Source organism: Macaca mulatta, chromosome 15 (assembly GCF_049350105.2).
Source record: "Macaca mulatta isolate MMU2019108-1 chromosome 15, T2T-MMU8v2.0, whole genome shotgun sequence".
Lineage (NCBI taxonomy): Eukaryota > Metazoa > Chordata > Mammalia > Primates > Cercopithecidae > Macaca > Macaca mulatta.
In genome coordinates, this window is record NC_133420.1 from 57,087,986 (window position 1) to 57,107,073 (window position 19,088).

The 19,088-nt window shown below is 37.6% G+C and overlaps 1 protein-coding gene across 1 annotated transcript in view; it reads right to left on the reverse strand.

The window, feature by feature from the left end:
- Nucleotides 1-19,088, reverse strand: part of PLPPR1 (phospholipid phosphatase related 1) — a 291,652-nt gene that overhangs the window by 20,042 nt on the left and 252,522 nt on the right. The window contains 1 exon segment of the mRNA NM_001266056.1: nt 11,156-11,288. Within this exon segment, the coding sequence (NP_001252985.1) occupies nt 11,156-11,288 (133 nt within the window).

Sequence of the window (19,088 nt, forward strand, 5' to 3'; positions counted from 1 at the left end):
TAGGCGGGTCACCTGAGCTCAGGAGTTCAAGACCAGCCTAACCAATAGGGTGAAACCCAGTCTCTACTAAAAATACTAAATTAGCCAGGTGTGGTGACACATGCCTGTAATCCCAGCTACTCAGGAGGCTGAGACAGAATTGCTTGAACCTGGGAGGCAGAGGTTGCAGTGAGCTGAGATAGTGCCATTGCACTCCAGCTTGGGCAAAAAGAGTAAAACTCTTTCTCAAACACCACCACCACCAAACAAAACAAAACAAAACAAAAACAAACCTGTGGCCACAGTGGCTTGTCCCTGTAATACCTTAAGGCCAGGAGTTCGAGACCAGCCTGGCCAGCATGGTGAAACCCCATCTTTACTACAAATACAAAAATTAGCCAGTGGTGCTGGGCACCTGTAATCCCAGCTACTCAGGAGGCTGAGGCAGGAGAATCACTTGAACTTGGGAGGCGGAGGTTGCAGTGAGCCAAGATTGCACAACTGCACTCCAGCCTGGGCAATGGGGCGAGACTGTTGCAAAAACCAAAAACAAAAAAACAAAACAAAACAAACTGTTAAAAGAGGTCTGTTCTTTTGTTTCTCTATGGTAAAATGATGTCATGAAAGATAGTGAAAGTAGTAGCCTGTTGTGTGATGTTGAGGATATTTGAACATTTTCTCTTTTTCAAAATCTAACCAGCTTTGAGCATCTCTTTGTGGTAGCTTTTCTACCATGATGTCCACAAAATGAGAAAACGTGGCCTCCCATCAGCTTCTAGCCTCTGTTTTGGTAGAAAAAAATGATGAAAAATCTTATCCCACACAGACAAGTACAAGCAAATGGCAGGGGTCTACCAGTGCCATTTTGACACTGTAAGAGGAATACCTAAGGAATTCTTACACTGTTTCCCCAGCCACATTCTGATGCAACCACCAGCTCTTAGTCTAGATCACATCTTTCATCAAAACACCATTGGAAATGGAACACAAGATTAAAGAAACACATACAGTTCACTTTTGCTTTTTCTTTTCCACATCAGGATCCCCAGTAGAAAATCTCAATCTAGTTCCATTTTTGCCAAGGTACCTCAATTCAACTATTGAAGACGATTCCTTCAGGAAACCACAGTTTCTTTAGGAAAAGGAAAAGTGGTAAAATGCTTTCTCATTAACATGCTTTATTCAAACTGGAAGTTTCCTCTGAAGATAATTTATCTGAGGTTACCATGTTCATCCCATTTCCTTATAAAGGTGTACTGACCTGATGAGATCTTTAACTATGACTGCCATGGATACCAGGTAATAACAACGATAGCTAATATGCTGTGCTTAGTACATACAAGGTATTGTTCTAAGTGCTTTGCAATATTAGATCACCTAATGCTCACCACGACTTTGAGGTAGATGCTATTATCTTTACATTTTACAGATGAGGAAATTGAGATACAGAGAAGTCAATTAACTTGACCAAGGTCACACAGCTAGTAAGTAGAGGAGCTTGGGTTAGAAACCTAACAGTAAGGCTTCAGAGTCTATACTCTTAATCATAATTCTCTCAGTTTATTTATCCATGTATTAACATACATATGGATAAGCATCCGACCATAAAGATATTTTAGCTTATGCTTGGGAGCACGCACATGCACACACACACACACGCACACACACAGCATTGAGAAGAGGCAAGGACTTTATAGCATGTCTCTTGTGAAATGTATTGCACTTGCCACAACAGAATAAGAGTTCTTCAATTTTGTAGTCAATTCTCCAAAAGGAAGATGATGGAATATCTATGATATGTCATTTGAATAAGGCACTTTTCTCATCACTTTAGCAATGAATCTGACTTTTTTCTAGTATGACACAAACACAATTGGTGCAAAGTGATCCATATGCCTTACATATTGTGCTTCAAAAATAAGTTTCTGACAAAATCAAATATATCAGTTCCTTGGATGGTAAATTTCAGGTGTTTACAGGGCAATGCCGTGGTCTCTTTCTCGCATAGATACTGCACAAACACCAAAGGCTGACAACAGCCTGCTTGTCTTGATTGGATGGTTGAGATCATAAGAATAGATTTTATTTAAGTCAATTAATCTGAACCTAGTTACTTTATCTATTAAAATGAATTATAAGTAGTCTTTATATCACAGGGTGATTATTGAATTCATAAAAAACAGTTGTAAAAACACTTTGTAAATTGTGAGACCTTTATTGATATTGCTGTTATAACAGAGAAGCAGATGTAACTAAGGGAAGTGGTTATAAATTGATTATAAAATTATTTTTTAAATGCAGGAAAGAGATAAGAAACCTACAGTTGTAACAACCTGAAACAAATATTTGACTCAGTTATTCATCCTTTGCATTAATAAAGCACCTTTTACAACGCAATAAGCTGGTGGTTTTAAAAAAAAACCAAAACCTGTATTTGTCATTGTAATTACTCATGATAAGTGAAGATGAAGGATAATTACTTAATAAAGATGACGAGTAATCAACTAGAAAGCCCACTAATTATTTCTATAAACAAAAAGAACGAACAAATACATTTTTACTTCTTCAAAGCATAAAATTACTCGACTTCTTAACAGGATTTTATCTCAAGAATGTCCTCTTTACTCCTTTGACAGGACAATTCCCCAGTGCTTTATCTCACAAATATAAGCCTTCTCTCTCGCCACCTAGCCTCTAAATATCTTCTCGGTCCCTCTAGGCAGTATAATTCCAAATGCTGCTTAATAGAGAGGAAAACATAAAACTTTGCCAGAGGCCATGGTGACTTTAAAGTGGAATGGAACATGTAGATGCAAGTAAGTCTAGAAAATATGCCCTGGATACAAACTAAATGTGGAGAAAAAAAATGTAGCTACCAAGAGATATCAAAATACAGGAATATCGAGGCCTGGATTTTTTGAGGACTTCAAATTTGGCTTTTGTGATTCCATGTTTGTAAGTTTCTAAAGCTGAAGCTGATGATCTGAATCTACGTCCATTCCTACAAGAAGATCAGCATCAAACCCCCATGGGCAGCTGCCAGCATGGTTCGTGACTTACAGACACTGAGATCTGGTGCTGTTGCCCTCTGCTTGATGCATTTCCTAAACACTTTCATTATGTTCTAATGGAATAACTTAAATTGTTTCTGCTCACACCTATAATATCAATACCCTGGAAGGCTGAGGCTGGAGGATCCCTCAAGCCCAGGAGTTCAAGACAACCTCAGCAACACAGGGAGACCCTGTCTCTACAAATAATAATTTAAAATTAGCTGGGCAAGGCAGTGTGTGCCTGTGCTCCCGTCTACTCAGGAGGCTGAGGTAGGAGGATTGCTTGAGCCTGGGAGGTCAAGGCTGCAATGAGCTGTGATCATGCTACTGCACTCCAGCCTGGGTGACAGAGTAAGACCCTGTTTCAGAAAATAAAAATAAATAAGTTGCCTCCAAAATACACACTACTTAAAAAAAATTGTTATAGAAAGCTTTGAAACTACTCTTTACTAACTGTTGAGTCATCAGTTAGTACCTAATTTTGTTATATGAATATTTTTGTTATGCAAGATATTGTACAACTTCTTAAAAGTTTTTGAAATATACTTAAAAACCTTTACAAAAGTCATTGTCAGCTGAGGGTGACCCCGCCCCAGGGAACTTATGTAATGTTTGGAGACATTTTTGATTGCCACTAGTGGAGGAGTGAGTGCTATTGGCATTTGGTGAATAGAGGCCAGAGGTACTACTAAACATCGTATCAATACAATGCACACAAGTCAGTATTCTACTTCTACACAAAAAATTATCTGGCAGAGAATATCGATAGTGCAGAGGGTAAGAAACACTGCTTTACAGCAATTGAGTTCACTGTAGTGTCATGAATTTGCATTGTCTAACCTGCAAAGTGCTAGAGAAAGCAGTTTTCTGCTCAGTCCTTTATTGTAGTCCAGCCTCTAAACACTAACGCTAAGGAGGACCCTCAGAAAAGTATCACTAGAGTCTCATATGACTCAATAACTTTCCTCTTGATGATTAGGGTAATCTATGGAGTTCTAGGGTAGGAGTTTTGTTCAGATCTGTAATATTCTGGCTCACCAAGGATGACATTCAAAGGGGAATAGAATCAGTCCCTGCACTGAGCAGAGGAAACAAAAGCAACCTCATCACAATTTCTTGAGACCCAAGCAAAGGTTGCTCCCTGGCTACGCCTTCTAGGCCAGTCATGGTACCAGCTTCAGCATCTTTCCTCCCCTGCGTCCTTGAATCCCAGTCACAAGCCCAATCCTGGTCCCCAGTAGGAAGTAGCAAACATCTTAGTCTCTAAGTCTAGTGGCTTGGCTGCTTATGTGGTCCAGAAACAGGAGTTCCATTTTTTTCCCTTAACATTCTTCCTGGCTCTTTCCTCTTGACCTGTGTACCTGAGCTTCAACTATGGTTCCTGTTGCTGAGTTCTAGAAATTATCTCCATCTACTTATAGGCCCATGTCCTGCCTTGCTCTTGACATTTTTCTTTTATGGTCTAGACTCATGGCTCAGAAAGGAAGTTGGGTGCCTGGGCACTGTCACTTATCTTTAGACTACCTGGGCAGCTTGAACTTCCTTGGTTAGCACATGGAGCTGGCCTGGTTCCCTGGGCATCTGGTTCCCTGGGATCAACCCTGTCTTGATTGGTCTGTCCTGCTATGGATTCACTGCCAACTCGACAATTCTCATGGTATGACAGCCTCCCCTTTCCATTTAAAGTTATATATCTGCCACCACAAACTCCCTATTTCCTTTCCCTAGTTATTTTTCTCTGTACCACTTATCTTCTAACACTATAATTTATTTTGTTTAGTGTCTGGCTTTTTCTATCAGACTATAAACTGAAAGAGGGCACATTTGCATTTGGTTCACTCATATATTCTCAACACCTTAATCTGTACCTAACATCTCGTAGGTGCTCAATGAGTATTTCATTGAAGGTTGAAAGAACATGACCAGCCCCCCAGCTGTATTTTAACTATAATACTGAATGCAAACAGAAATAGACTAATCGAATCAAATAAAGTCTTTTTTCTGATACAGTACATTTAAATGACTTTCAAAATTGAGGATTTTCTAGTTCTCAAAAAGGCTGACATTAAGCTTGTCCCAGGGTATCAATTCTTACAACCATAAACGCCATGACCTTTGAAACTGCATTTAAAATATTCATGCTTTCACTTAGACCACACTTGATTTACGGAAATTAATTACCATTACATGAATTAGCTGTTTACCATGGCACCTTTTAGTCTGTCCAGCGCTACCTAATCCTCGGACCTGACCTGAATGGCAGAAGACTTGGTTGTTATTTAATTAAATTTTTATTAGAAGTAATAATGGATCAACTGTGTGACCCCAAATGAAAAGACTATAATGAATAGCTCTGAATGACAAGCTATTTTAGGTGCGAATAGTCAAATGTTGGCATATTTGGATCAGTTTTTTAATTAACTCAAAGCAGCTATTCAGGAAGGGAAAGTTAATTTAGTTTTCCTTCTATATGGTAAACCAAAAACCCTCATCAAATTCTAATGCTGCCTATTCATTACTTTTCAATATTAAATATTTACTATTTAATAATTGATATTTACAAAAATAATTATGCAAGTATATATGTGAACAGAATTGAACTGAACTTCATATTTTTTGTTTTTGAAAATGTAACTTCCTTATTTAGTCATTGCCACTGAAAAAGAAATGTGGACGTTTAACTCTCTCAAGAACATAAATCTGTATTGCTGTTACTATGCAATGTAATGTAGTAGCAAAGGAAATGGTATAAAGTAAAAGAAATGAAGAGGGAAAAAATGAGAGAGAGGAGTCTTCATACATGTTACTAATTTGATTACATTTGTTTTTATAAAGTATAGGTAAAATCTGTTAGTTTAGCCAGTTCCTTTCCTCCCTTCCCACATTATACAAATATACAATGGTTTAGAAGGAAGTGGATAGAGAAGTTTAGCTATGATGTTTTATGCTTAAAACCTGGGAGGACAGGCAGCCTTCTTATAATGAGAACCTTGGGGAAAAAATTTATTGTTGGATTTGTGAATCAAAGGAATTTAATACTCTCTGTCAAAGTCAACACCATTAGCATTTGCTAAAGGAGGAGATGGTTGAATTTGAATGTTTTCTCTTTGACTTCACTATTGCCATTGTCTCATTTAAAACTTAATTTGGATCCGTGGGGTGAAGCAGAAGCCTAACCTTCAAATCCATGCCACACAGAGACAAAGAATTAGAGAAGCAAGTTGACATTTTTGCTTTTCTATCCACACTGCAGACTATGTTAGAGAACTTGGCCATCCTTCTAGATGGTCTTTATTTTGCCCTCACTCTTTAAAAAAATTATCTTTAGTTCTTTTTCTGATTTCTAAAAGTACACATATTCATGATAAAAAATTAAAATTACAGAACATTAGAAAGCCAAAAATTATTTGCCCAATTTGCTCATTATCCTACAATTCAGAAGTGACAACAGCTAATTTTTAGTGTATTTCCCTTCAGTCTCTTTGCTATGGATAACACACAAATACACATATACACTTACATAATGTTGTATTCTTTTTATTTAAAAACAATTACGGATTCATAGTGTTTTGACTTCACATATCATGAATATTCTACATGAAAAATTCTTAATACCATTTTCTGAGGTTGCAACTTAAAATGGCAGCATTATTTCTTTTCAAAAATTAGAGATATCTAACTTATAAAACAATTTTAGTCCACAAAAATTAATCTGCATTTCCGATTGTTTCATTAGGGTTAAAAAAAAGACCATTATTTGTAAGTTTATTGAAAAACACTGTCAAATTGCAATGCAGAAAGGGTTAAATATCAATTTACTTTTACCAGAATTGTATTAGAATCCCAAGTTTTTTCATCTTTTACAGCATAAAGCCTTGTTTTCTTAAAAACTAATTTATTGGCTTTTTTTTGCAATGTGAAATTGATATTTTTTGGAAAATACTATTTGTAGTGGATTGTAGAATAATTACATAAACTGCAAGAGAAAAGTCATGCCATTTCAGGTTCGTTAGAATGGTTAGCTGAAACAGTTGTCATTTTCCAGTGTCAATTGCGTAGTATGTATTTTGGTAGCTTTGGGGCTAGAAAAAAGACTAAGCTCTTCAAAATAAGTTTTTCTAGTACATTTTGATTACTTCCTTATTTTACTCTAATTTTTTTCCAAAGAAAACATTTCCATTTAAACAGTCTTCATTCTAAGTAGTACCCTTTCTTGTGAAAAAAATTCACATATACTCAGAGGAAGTTACCCTTCTCAAGATAAATAGACCCATTCCTTCACCCTTCCTACGTGAAAAGTCAGAACAGACTTCTCTTTCTCTTAGAAATTACCTTATTTATGCACTTTAATTTCCTAGGACTAAGACGAAAGTGGTAATAAAGTTAATTAAACAGAAGGCAAATGAATACTTAAGAATCAGCATTTATGAAACTAGTTCTAGGCAAATCTGTGATTTAGCAAAGTTTATATTTGCTTTTCATTCACCCTAATAAAGACATACCCAAGGCTGGGCAATTTACAAAGGAAAGAGGTTTAATGAAGAACTTACAGTTCATGTGGCTGGGGAAGCCTCGCAATCATGGCAGAAGGCAAGGAGGAGCAAGTCACATCTTACATAGATGGCAGCAGGCAAAGAGAGAAAATGAGGAAGACGCAAAAGCAGAAACCACTGATAAAATCATCAGATGTTTTGACACTTATTCACTACCATGAGAACAGTATGGGGGAAACCACCCCCATGATTCAGGTTATCTCCTACCAGGTCCCTCTCACAACATGTGGGAATTATGGGAGTACAATTCAAGATGAGATTTGGGTGAGGACACAAAACCAAACCATATCACCTCTCAAAAATCATTTTTTGGCAACCTATGTGCCAGGTACTTTGAAGTATGCTGTTGATATGGAATGCAAAAGATACAACTTCTGCTTTCCAAGGGATCACAAATTAATAGGAGTAACAGATTTAAGTAACTATAGTAATATGAGAAATGCCTATAACAGATGTAAGTGCAAGGCTCAGTGGAGGCCTAGAAGACAAGGCAACTAGTTGATGGGATTGGTAAACAGGTAATATCTAAACAGCATTCTGAAGATGAGTAGGGTTTGGCCAGCTTCTAAAGTGAAAGGGTGGCAATAGAATATTGTAGGCTGAAGGAGCAGCCCATGTACAGGTACTGAGGCAAGGCATCACACTTTCCTTTGGAGGGCACATGAAGCTGTTTAGCATGATGGGAGAGGGTCTCACAAGGGAGTGGCTCTGGATGAGGCTGGAGACATGCGAGGACCTCAGATTGTGAAAGGCGATGAGGCTGGAGACATGTGAGGACCTCAGATTGTGAAGGGCTCTGTAGGTTATGTTAAGAACACTAGAAATCTATTGAAAGGTTTTAAGCAGAGAATTGACTTTCTCATACTTTTGCTTCAAAAAGATCAATAGCTACAAAATGGTCAACAGATGGTAGCTTTGTGGGGCTGGGGTGAATGCAATGATATTGCAAAACAAGATTTAGGGAGACAAGAACTTTTAATCACCTAAACCAGTGGTGCTCAAACTTTCCATGCATCAGAATCACCTGGATGACTTGTGAAAACACAAATAATCAGACTTAATCCCCATATTTTCTGATTTAGCAGGTATAGAATGAGGCCTAAGAATTTCTAACAAGTTCCCAGATGGCATAATGTGTCTCTCAGGTTTTTTACTTGAGCAACTGGGTGGATCCTAGAGTCATAAAAAACAAAAGAGGGAAAGCATGAAGCAAGTGCTTTTTTTTTTTTTTTTTTTTTTTTTTTTTTTTTCTAAACCCAGGAATCCCCCTAACCTTTCAATGCTGTTTCCTCTAATTCTCCAAAGTTTAAATGTTACCTTTTGGCTATCTCTGCTCTAGCATCCCTTCTTTAGAAGCAGAATCTCATGATGCTGAACTCTAACTCACCTTATTTGAATGTCTCTGGCTTATCCTCCCAAGGTCCAGATCTCTATTAGCTTATGACAGATCCAAATGGACTAATGTGTCATTGATTATAAGTGGGAATTTGATGCTCCTCCAGGGTGACAAACTTCTACTTTAACAGTGGTCTTCCTGAACCATGCCTCACTACAATGTGGTGTCTCAAGTGGGAGTTATAGATACCACAACAGACAATCTAGAGGACTGGTTCCTGGATGGCAGGGATCTTCTGGCTTCCCTCAATGAACAGAGACTTGTGCTACCATTGCATATAAATGACAAGTGCCAGTCAAAATTTCTATTCCTTGGACCCTGCTCCAGGTGTGTGGGTCACAAAAGATGTAATTTATCTTTGCCAAGGGAAATAGCAGTGACTTTTAAAGGTATTCCAATTTAATTGTAACAAATCTCTGTTTTAAATAACTTGCTGTAATTACATGTACAGGAAGCAGGTTGGACAGTGGTCATAAAATCTTCCCTGAATCAAATTATGTACGTGTGTGTGCATGCGTTACTCCTTGGGAAAAGTTACTTTACCCCATTTTCTGTCAAGATTCTTCATATGTACAACTAGGACTATAAAATACGTTACAGGGGCTGGGCATGGTGGCTCATGTCTGTAATCCCAACACTTTGGGAGGCTGAGGCAGGTGGATCACCTGAAGTCAGGAGTTCAAGACCAGCCTGGCCAAGATGGTGAAACCCCTCTCTACTAAAAATACAAAAATTATCCACCATTAGGGACAGGCACCTGTAATCCCACCTACTCAGGAGGCTGAGACAGGAGAATTGCTTGAATCTGGCAGACGGAGGTTGCAGTGAGCTGAGATCGTGCCACTGCACTCCAGCCTGGGGAGACAGAAAGACTCTGTCTAAAAAATAAAATAAAATACCATACAGGGTTTTGGGTAGATTACATGAAATAATGTATGTAAAATGTCTAGTTCAGTGTTCTGTATAATAAATATTCTCTTCTCTCCTCATTTCCCCTTGATCTCTTATCTGGCCCGTCTGGGAAGTGATCAAACTCTGGACATCTTTGGAACGAACCATTGTTTGGAATGAGTGAACTAGACAGTAGTGGCATCATATTGACCAGGGTATACCCATAAGCCAATTGTAAACTTCCATTGTCTGCAAAAATTTTATTCTGCAAATAACATCAAATGCCTGAGACTATTTTAATGCTAAGGGTTACTTCTCTTAAATAAGATTTTCTTAGGTTTCCCACTGCACTATTTCTTTCATTTCCACTCCAACCAGACAAGTTATTACATATTTGATTTTGATGTAGTATTTGCTTATTACTTGAAGAAATTCAATCCTTTCCTACAACAGGAAAAAAAAAAAGATTAAGGATTACCAAAAGGCTTGTTGAGAGCATGACCCTCACTTTCTCAGTTGTCAGTTCTCTTGTTCTAAATGGTATCATGGCTCCCTTAAACATCTGGTCAGTAGGCATTTGTAGGATCTCATTAGAATACTGTAATAGTTATCATTTATAGAGTACTTAATGTGTAGGAACTTTGTAAGATCTCCATTCCTACCTGTACCCATACACATTTATTCCCATATCTGTAATTATTAATCACTAGCAACTCACTTTTCATAAAATTCCTAGAAGGAGGGATGTAGAATATGCCTTCATTATTCTCTATCATGAACACTAATAAAAGCATTTGTTTTCCAACTTTGAAAAGGCATTATTTTCAAGAACCTGATGGCTGAGATTTCCCACTCTTTGTTAAATTCCCTGCATAACAAAATTACTGGATGGGAAATCTCTGTCAGGAAATTTGATTATTTCTAAATTTATTTTACTGGTGTCCCCTGATGCTCCCTCACCCCAACCCCTTGCCTGACTCTGCCAAAAGGTGTATAGCAATATCCAATCAATATTAAAATGTATGTCCAGAGGAATCTCAGATAACTACTGTGTGGGGGGAAAATCAGTTGAAATCATTCATGACAATTTAAGAAGTACCACTTCAAGGGTCAAAAATTTGATGTGGCAGTAGGATCAGGCTCAATTTCTGCACTTCTTAGAAAATCTCCAAAACAGCCCTTGCTTTTAATGTTGATACTTCCATAGCTTATTTTATCTAGTGATTGCCTTTAGTAATTTTACTTTTATGTGAGAGCTTAGTTCAGCACCGTCTTGTACTCACCTGTGAATCTTATGATCCTTCGAAGTAAGGGGTTCAGGTAACAGCATTCTCCGGTCAGAATTGTTTTCTCCTGAGCAATCAGGGATTCTCTTGTTGATTTTATGAAATACATGGATATCTCACCAATAAAAATCTAGGGAAGGAATGTTTAAGAAATGTCAAGTTGGAGATTTTTTTGATAAGAGAGGCCCATGACTTTAAAAACAAAACAAAACTGTTGAGGACCCACAATCCTTTTAAAAGGTGTTGGGGAGAGATGTTGAATTAGATAGTAATTTGTATTTAACACTTCAAAAGAATTAGGGAAAGTGATAATTGATCATTTCAGGTAGAGTTTCAGCCTATAATATTAAATTCTAAGGTCACATGGAAACAAATTGAAATAAATTGTAATAGAACTTATGACAAGGTTCATGCTGGGATTGAATTCTTTTTTATTTCTGTGTGAGTTGCAATGATGAGGAATGATTCAGAAGGCCAATGTGTCCACGGAGGCATTATATACACACATCACAAGAGGTTACAGTAAGACCTCACTTTATACCAGTAGGTTGTTGAAAACTGGAACTTTAAGTGAAATGCCACACTTTATGCTGTAAGAATTTAACTGTTGTTTATATCAATTAGTCTATGGTAAAATTAGTTCTGTTATATAGCACATTGTTTTGCTTAAACATGCAGTTTCCAAAAACCTATCCACAATATTGAGGACTTTGCTTAACTGCATTACTTTATTATGTGCCATTATGATTATTTACATTCTGAATTCTTATTTGATCATATTTGCCTCAGATATATTTCTCCTATCCTGAACTGGTTGACTCTCCCTTCTTTATTATAGGCATCTCTCTCTTGTTAAAACTAATAAATATACGTATTACCCTTTAAATCATAACACCCTTATGTAGATTGGAAGCTCCCTAATAGCAGGAACTATATCTTAATAATTCTTTTTTTTTTTTTTTTTTTGAGACGGAGTCTTGCTGTGTCTCCCAGGCTGGAGTGCAGTGGCCTGATCTCGGCTCACTGCAAGCTCCGTCTCCTGGGTTCACGCCCTTCTCCCGCCTCAGCCTCCCAAGTAGCTGGGACTACAGGCGCCCGCCACCACGCCCTGCTAGGTTTTTTTTTTTTTTGTATTTTTAGTAGAGACGGGGTTTCACCATGTTAGCCAGGATAGTCTCGATCTCCTGACCTCGTGATCCACCCGCCTCGGCCTCCCAAAGTGCTGGGATTACAGGCTTGAGCCACCGCGCCCGGCCAATAATTCTTTAGTATCCTTATAGCACCCAGCACAGTGTATTCCCATTTAAAACAAGGAATTGGCAGGAGACAAGTTTTCATGAACAATGACACTGCCATAACTGAAGATTGACACTCATCAAAGAAGAGTAAAATGTTAATTACCATCATCTATTAAATACCGGGTGTTAGGCACTTCAGCATAGTATTTTCATGCTCACAAGAATCCCTCCTGTAGGCCTAATTATCCTTGCTTTACTGTTGAGGAGTGAAAGTTCAGCAAGTTTAGGTAATTTGCCCTCCAAAGCATATGGATGGTGCATGGGGGCACAGGAATTAGTTTACACGTCAATTGGATTCCAAAGTCCACACTTCCCACTATTCATATGCCATTTTGATTTTTCCTCATCCTAATTTTAACATTTCCCCAGAAGAATGTGACCCCATAGATGATCTTCTTTGCTGTACATAGACCTGTGATTTTAGAGAAAATTTATTAATGTTTTAATTCCCATACCTTATATTTCTCCTATCATTCTGGAATATCTGTTTAGATGGATAAAGATGATGACATAAATGAAAGGCACATGGGTAACAGCAATTAAATATAAAATTTCAAAACTGGAATCATTTATAAAGTTGTTCGCCTCCCTTTATGGGTTTCAGGAACTCAGACACACACAGCCAGATAGCATCAGAAGCATCTCTAGAATGTGGCCTATAGTTCTATTTCCACTACACTGTTCTACCTCAAACTTTTACAGCATATGTCTTTAGCATTTAAAATATGCTGAATTTAACCTGTTTTGTTTTCTCTGTTCTCAATATTAAGTAAATTTAAGAAATATTTAGAAATATTTTTATTAAGTCATTACCATGGACAAGTGTAGTGGTTAAGAGGGAGAACTCTGAAGTCAGGGTTTCTTGGCTTCAAAGCTGGGGTTTGTGATTTATTAGTTCTGATGACTTTGGACTAATTAACCTTTCTATGCCTCACTTATCTGTATAAACATGATAACAGTGTCTGTCTATAGGTTTAATAAATATACACACTCATATATGCATATGCATGAATTGGTTAGAACATCACCATAATATGCACTATATTATATAAGAGGGTGAAGTTGTTATGAAATCAATTACAACTGCATTAACACTGTTTTCATCATTATTACTACTATTATTACAAAGCACTTTGTAATATCACTGAGGAGGCAGATTCCAAGATGATAAAAGACTTATAACCTCCGTGAGTATATAATCTACTGAGGAACACATACAAAGATCTTATAAAATCAGTTTAGGTCTTATACACGTTACAAGGACAAAGTGCTAAGAAGCCAAGGCTCCTGGGTAGAAGGGGATTTCTCTCCCCTAGGAAAGTGAATTTTCATCCCTAATGCCAAATGGATCCCATGGCTAGGAGACTCTGCTGCTTGTTAGATGTGTAAAAGATGCCATCTTTATTTACAGGAGGGCCTTTTGCTTCCTCTGCCAAGAGTACTTGATCCAGACATCTCTTATGGTTCTTACCCCATGACATGGAAAATCTCAGTCCATCCTAAAGACACTGAGTTCCTCCAGTTGAGGGCCATTAACATTTGTAATTTTGCTCCTACCTCTGCCTGGAATCTGAAATGTGATTGGTTCCTTCTCTTTCTTTTTAATTTTAATTTGAATTTTATTTAAAAGGAAAGAAAGTAGACTGAACATTTTCTGTGGCTTAAAAGATTCTTGCTCTTATAGGCAACAAGGCCCTTGGCATCTCTGTAGCTCAGCAAGGCTTTTGGAGTTCTCCTTAATTCATGACCAACTTCCCTGGAATTGTCCTAAATCTGGATGATGTGACCTTGAAATGGACAGTGCTGGTTCAAACTGACATTAGAGAGAAAATGGGGAAGGGAGAAAAAAACAGAAAAACCACTGAAAAATAGGAAAGTCATTCAATGTACAGGCTAAGATGATTGTAATAGTCATAAGCTGCTTTAATTATTTGGATAGAATGCTGTTTTAAAATCTTTAGTAATATTTAGTCTTAGCCATACATTTATTATGACTACATCTTGGCCAGATGTTTTTTAACTAAACAAAATGGTCCTTAGATTTTAGATCTGAAGATCTTACTTTACAGCTCTGTCACACTCTAAAAGTAACAAGACTTCCTTGGGGTTCAGTTCAGCATCAGCCTCAGCAGAAATAGGGCAGATGTGTGGAATTAACACATGGTACCATGGTGTTATTGGTTGAATCAGAGAAATCCACAAGGAAGGGCCAGTGAGGTACAAGGCAGAAGCAAGGCATATGTGGGTTGCAGGTGGGATAGTGGTTTGGCATTGGCACAGAGGGAGCCAAGCAAGTAAGAACTGGAGTGGAAAGTAGGCAGGAAAAATAGAATTCGGAGTCAAACAGGCAAACAATGACCCAGCATGGATCACCCTGGCAGGGGGTGCCTATGGTTGTGCAGAGTTAGAAATATTCTGTGCCTGATATCCCTTGGAATTAACAATGAATTGATGCTCTACTATATAAAAGTATTTGAATAGTTTCTGGAACTCAGCCCTCTCTCTGTTCGCATAAGACCTATCTCTGCCAAAATAAAGTGCCAAGGGGCTTTGTTTGTCCCTAATATATATGATGGCACTACACTACTGTTTTTCATCTCAGTGAACAGATGGGGATAAATTCACACATGATTGGGTAAATGAAGTAGCATTTCCTTGAGGGAACTTTCCCTGCTCTTGCAGACTAGATTAGCTATTTTAATTATACATGAATCTCTTACCTTGTGATTCTTGTTTCTAGCTCTTATCACAAATAATTACATAATATTGTTTTTCTTAGTTATGGGATGTCCTGCTTGTCTTATTCTTGGTTGCATCCTGAGCCCAGACCAGTGTAAAGTTACACAGTAGTTGGTCAGTGTTGAATGAAAATAAGCATATCAAGTTAAAGAAGGTCCTTGAGAATATAGGTTTAATGAAGCAGACTTAAAAGAAGAAAAAGTGATTTCTATTACTTTTCAGACCTAATGAAAATGTGACTATGTTAGTGGGGAAGACTTTGTCAGGCCCTGTAGGAAAATTAAGAGGCTGTCCTGTCACTGCCATAGTGCACTATACAGATCTCTAGCCCGACATCTACCCAATGAATGGGATTACTGTTTGTATGTCCCTCTCCATTTGTCTGTGATGTCTTCAGGGGCAGAACTTTTGTCCTTCCTTGTACAATGCCTAGAACAGAACCTGGTATACAGTAGGGGCAGTATTTGCTTTTGTTGTTTTCTACAGCCTAATCTTGGAAGTAAAATATTTGTTGGAATAAATATGACATTGAATCCTTAAAGGATTTACTTTTCGATAGAACACTCCAACTTTAATTGCCCTGAAGATGAACACTTGAGGAAAACTGCACTATGTGCCAGAAATCACAGAATTCTGGCTGTATTGCTTAAGAATAAATAACAATCAGAGAATAAGCTGTCTCTTTTATACTAAATTTACTTATTTATTCATGTAGTGCTCAACAATTTGGGGGAGGGGAACACCCACTCTGTGCCTGGCATTGTACCAGCACTGGAGACACAGAAGTGGACACATACCTAGTAGGGAAATACAAACAAATCATAATGTGATATGACATAAGATGTGTATACATATAGGTTTCTGTCCCCAGTTCCTGAAACAGAGCTCCTAAGGCCTTTGTAATTCCCTATGCGATTGATTGGATCATCTTTTGTTCTAATGAGACAACTTGGTGAGCTCTGGGTAGCCTAAGGGTAGGGGTTGGTTGCCAGGGGAACCAACCATGTGCTTAGAGGGTTGGAACTTTCAGCCCCACTCTCAATTCTGGGGAGAAAAAAGGGGGCTGAAGGCTGAGTCAATAATCAGTAGCCAGTGATTTAATCAATTGTGTTTACAAAATGAAGTCTCCATTAAAACGCCAAATGGACTGGGTTCAGGGAAGTTCTGCATTGATGAACATAGGGAGGTACCCACAGGGTGGTGAGTCCTGAGAGAGCATGGATGCTTTGTGCCCCTTCTCACATACCTTGCTCTGTCCATCTGGCTATTCATCTGTGTCCTTTGTAATATCCTTTATAATAAATGGGTAAAATATTAGCAAAGGGTTTCCCTGAGTTCTGTGAGTTGTTTTGCAAATTAATGGAACAAGTGGAGGGGGTTGTGGGAACCTCAGTTTATAGTTGGTCAGAAGTATAGGTGACAGATTATTACTTGCAAGTGGCGTTAGAAATAGAGGCAGTCTTGTAAGATCAAGCCCTCAATCTATAGCATCCAACACCAATCCCGGGTAGACAGTGTCAGAATAGAGTTGAATTAAAGGGCACCAGTTGGAGAACTGGTTTGCGTTTGAGAGAAATATATCCACATCTGAGTTAGAAGTGTTGTGTTGACTGTGTAAAAGAGTAGGAAAGACTCCCCCCGCCCCTTTGGAAATGTCATGAAATCACACATGATTACAAAATAAACCAAGGAGATGGGAGAGTGACAAACACATGAGATAATAAGAAAAAAAAAAAAGCATTGCTTGTCTCGGTGATTTCAGAAGCCCATTTCCTACTCTACAGAAAATACAAATTCTAGAAATTCTCCATTCAGTGAGGCTTTTCAATACTTACACAAGGGGATAAAAAAACAAGATAGTGACAAAATTTACACACAACCTATCTTCATTAAACCATACGAGTGTGTACACACACATATCTAAACAAAAGCACACCAAAGTATAACAGGCTAAAGAGAACTTATGCAAGAGAGCTGGGACTCAAATTCATAAGTAAAATGTCCTAATACTCTCATGTCAAAAGTGATAAGTGGTATAAGGATTATTACTGTCAGCCAACAACAATCAAAGAGCAAATGAGATATGGAGCATAAAAGAAAAATCAGAGCAAAGGTATATACTAATCTGTCTAGTTATTGGCATAAGGCCTGGATTATATTAAGTGATAATGTTTGTATAAGAAATACAGGAAGGGAAGAAGTGGGTCATTTTATAATTAAAATGTAATGAGATATTCCTGGCTTTCAGTTAAAAGTGTGATGAACATAAAATATGCTTATGAAACAATCCAGCTCTCACATGCAAATGAGTAGGCTTCAGAGATGTTCATTTTCCCGTATTTTGCTGACACATAGGATGGTCCATTCACTAGGTCCCATAATCTCATATAGAGCCCAATTCTGCTTGAAGAGAGAGAAAGAAGCCAGGAAGGTAAGGGGTCTTTCTTCTTTATGCCAAGCCTTTAGCCCACATTGGATGTTTTGCTCACTATGGTGGACTTGTGATTCTGGTTTTGGCAATGGCGGGGGTTCTCCATCTGTACCTTTGCCACCTCACTTTGCCTCAATCTATTACTCTGCTGAGAGAGCATCTGGGTCATGTGGGACTCTCCATATGTTCAGACTTGGTTGCCTTGCCTAATTTTGGTCTTTCTGATTGTTGGATAACAAACACCGTAACACCCATGGCAAATGAGGGTATTCTCCAGTGAGAAATGGTCAAGGCCAAACAAGATCTGGCAGTGAATGAACTGCAAATGGATACCATTGGTCCATTTCTCATCCCCCAACTTACGCCAGCTATAATCCCAACTGACACATGACCTTTAGATGATAGTGACTGTACTTTAAGTAATTAAGATAACTGTTCTATCTTGATAAGTTATCTTTTGAATATGAAAACCAAAATGTAAACCAAATAACCGTGAAACACAGTGCATCAGTTTGGCATGTTATCTTTTAGGCTGTGTTCCTTCATAAATTTTATTTTTTTAAACTCAACAGATAAAATTGTAGGTATTTATTGAGTACAACTTGATGCATTAAAGGGTATGTACACTGTGATATTAATAAATCCAGCTAACATATGCATGATCTTATATAGTTATCATTTTTTGTGGTACAAACACTTAATATTCACTCAGCATTTTTCAATAATATATTTTATTAATTATAGTTAGAGTATTGTGTAATAGATCTCTTGAACTTATTCCTCTCGTGAGATCAACTTTTGTAGATTCCACATATAAGTGAGATCATGCAGTATTTGTCTTTCTGTGCTTGGATTATTTCATTTAATGTCCTCCAGGTTTATCCATCTTGTCACAAATGACAGAATTTCCTTTTTAATGGCATATATATCACATCTTTTAAAATCCAGACACTGAGGCAGATTCCATATCTTGGCTATTGGGAATAATGCTGCAATAATACGGCAGTGCAGCTCTCTCTTTGATATACTTATTTCATTTCCTTTGTATATAAACCCAGTAGTGGTGTATAGACTGCTACTAGATCATATGGCAATTCTATTTTTAATTTTTTGAGGAACCTCCATATGGATTCCTATAATGGCTGTACTAATTTACATTTCCACCAGCAATATGCAAAGGTTACCTTTTCTCCATATTCTCACCAATACTTATCTTTCATCTTTTGATAATAGCCATTCTAACAGGTATAAGATTATATCTCAATGTGGTTTTAATTTGCATGTCCCTGATGATTAGGGATATTGAGCATTTTTTTCATATATTTGTTGGGCATTTGTCTTTTAATTTTTTTGTCTATTTAGGCCTTTTCTTCATTTTTAAATTGGGTTATTGTCCTGCTATTGAGTTGTTTGATTTCCTTATATTTTAGATATTAACCCTTATTAGACATACGGTTTACAA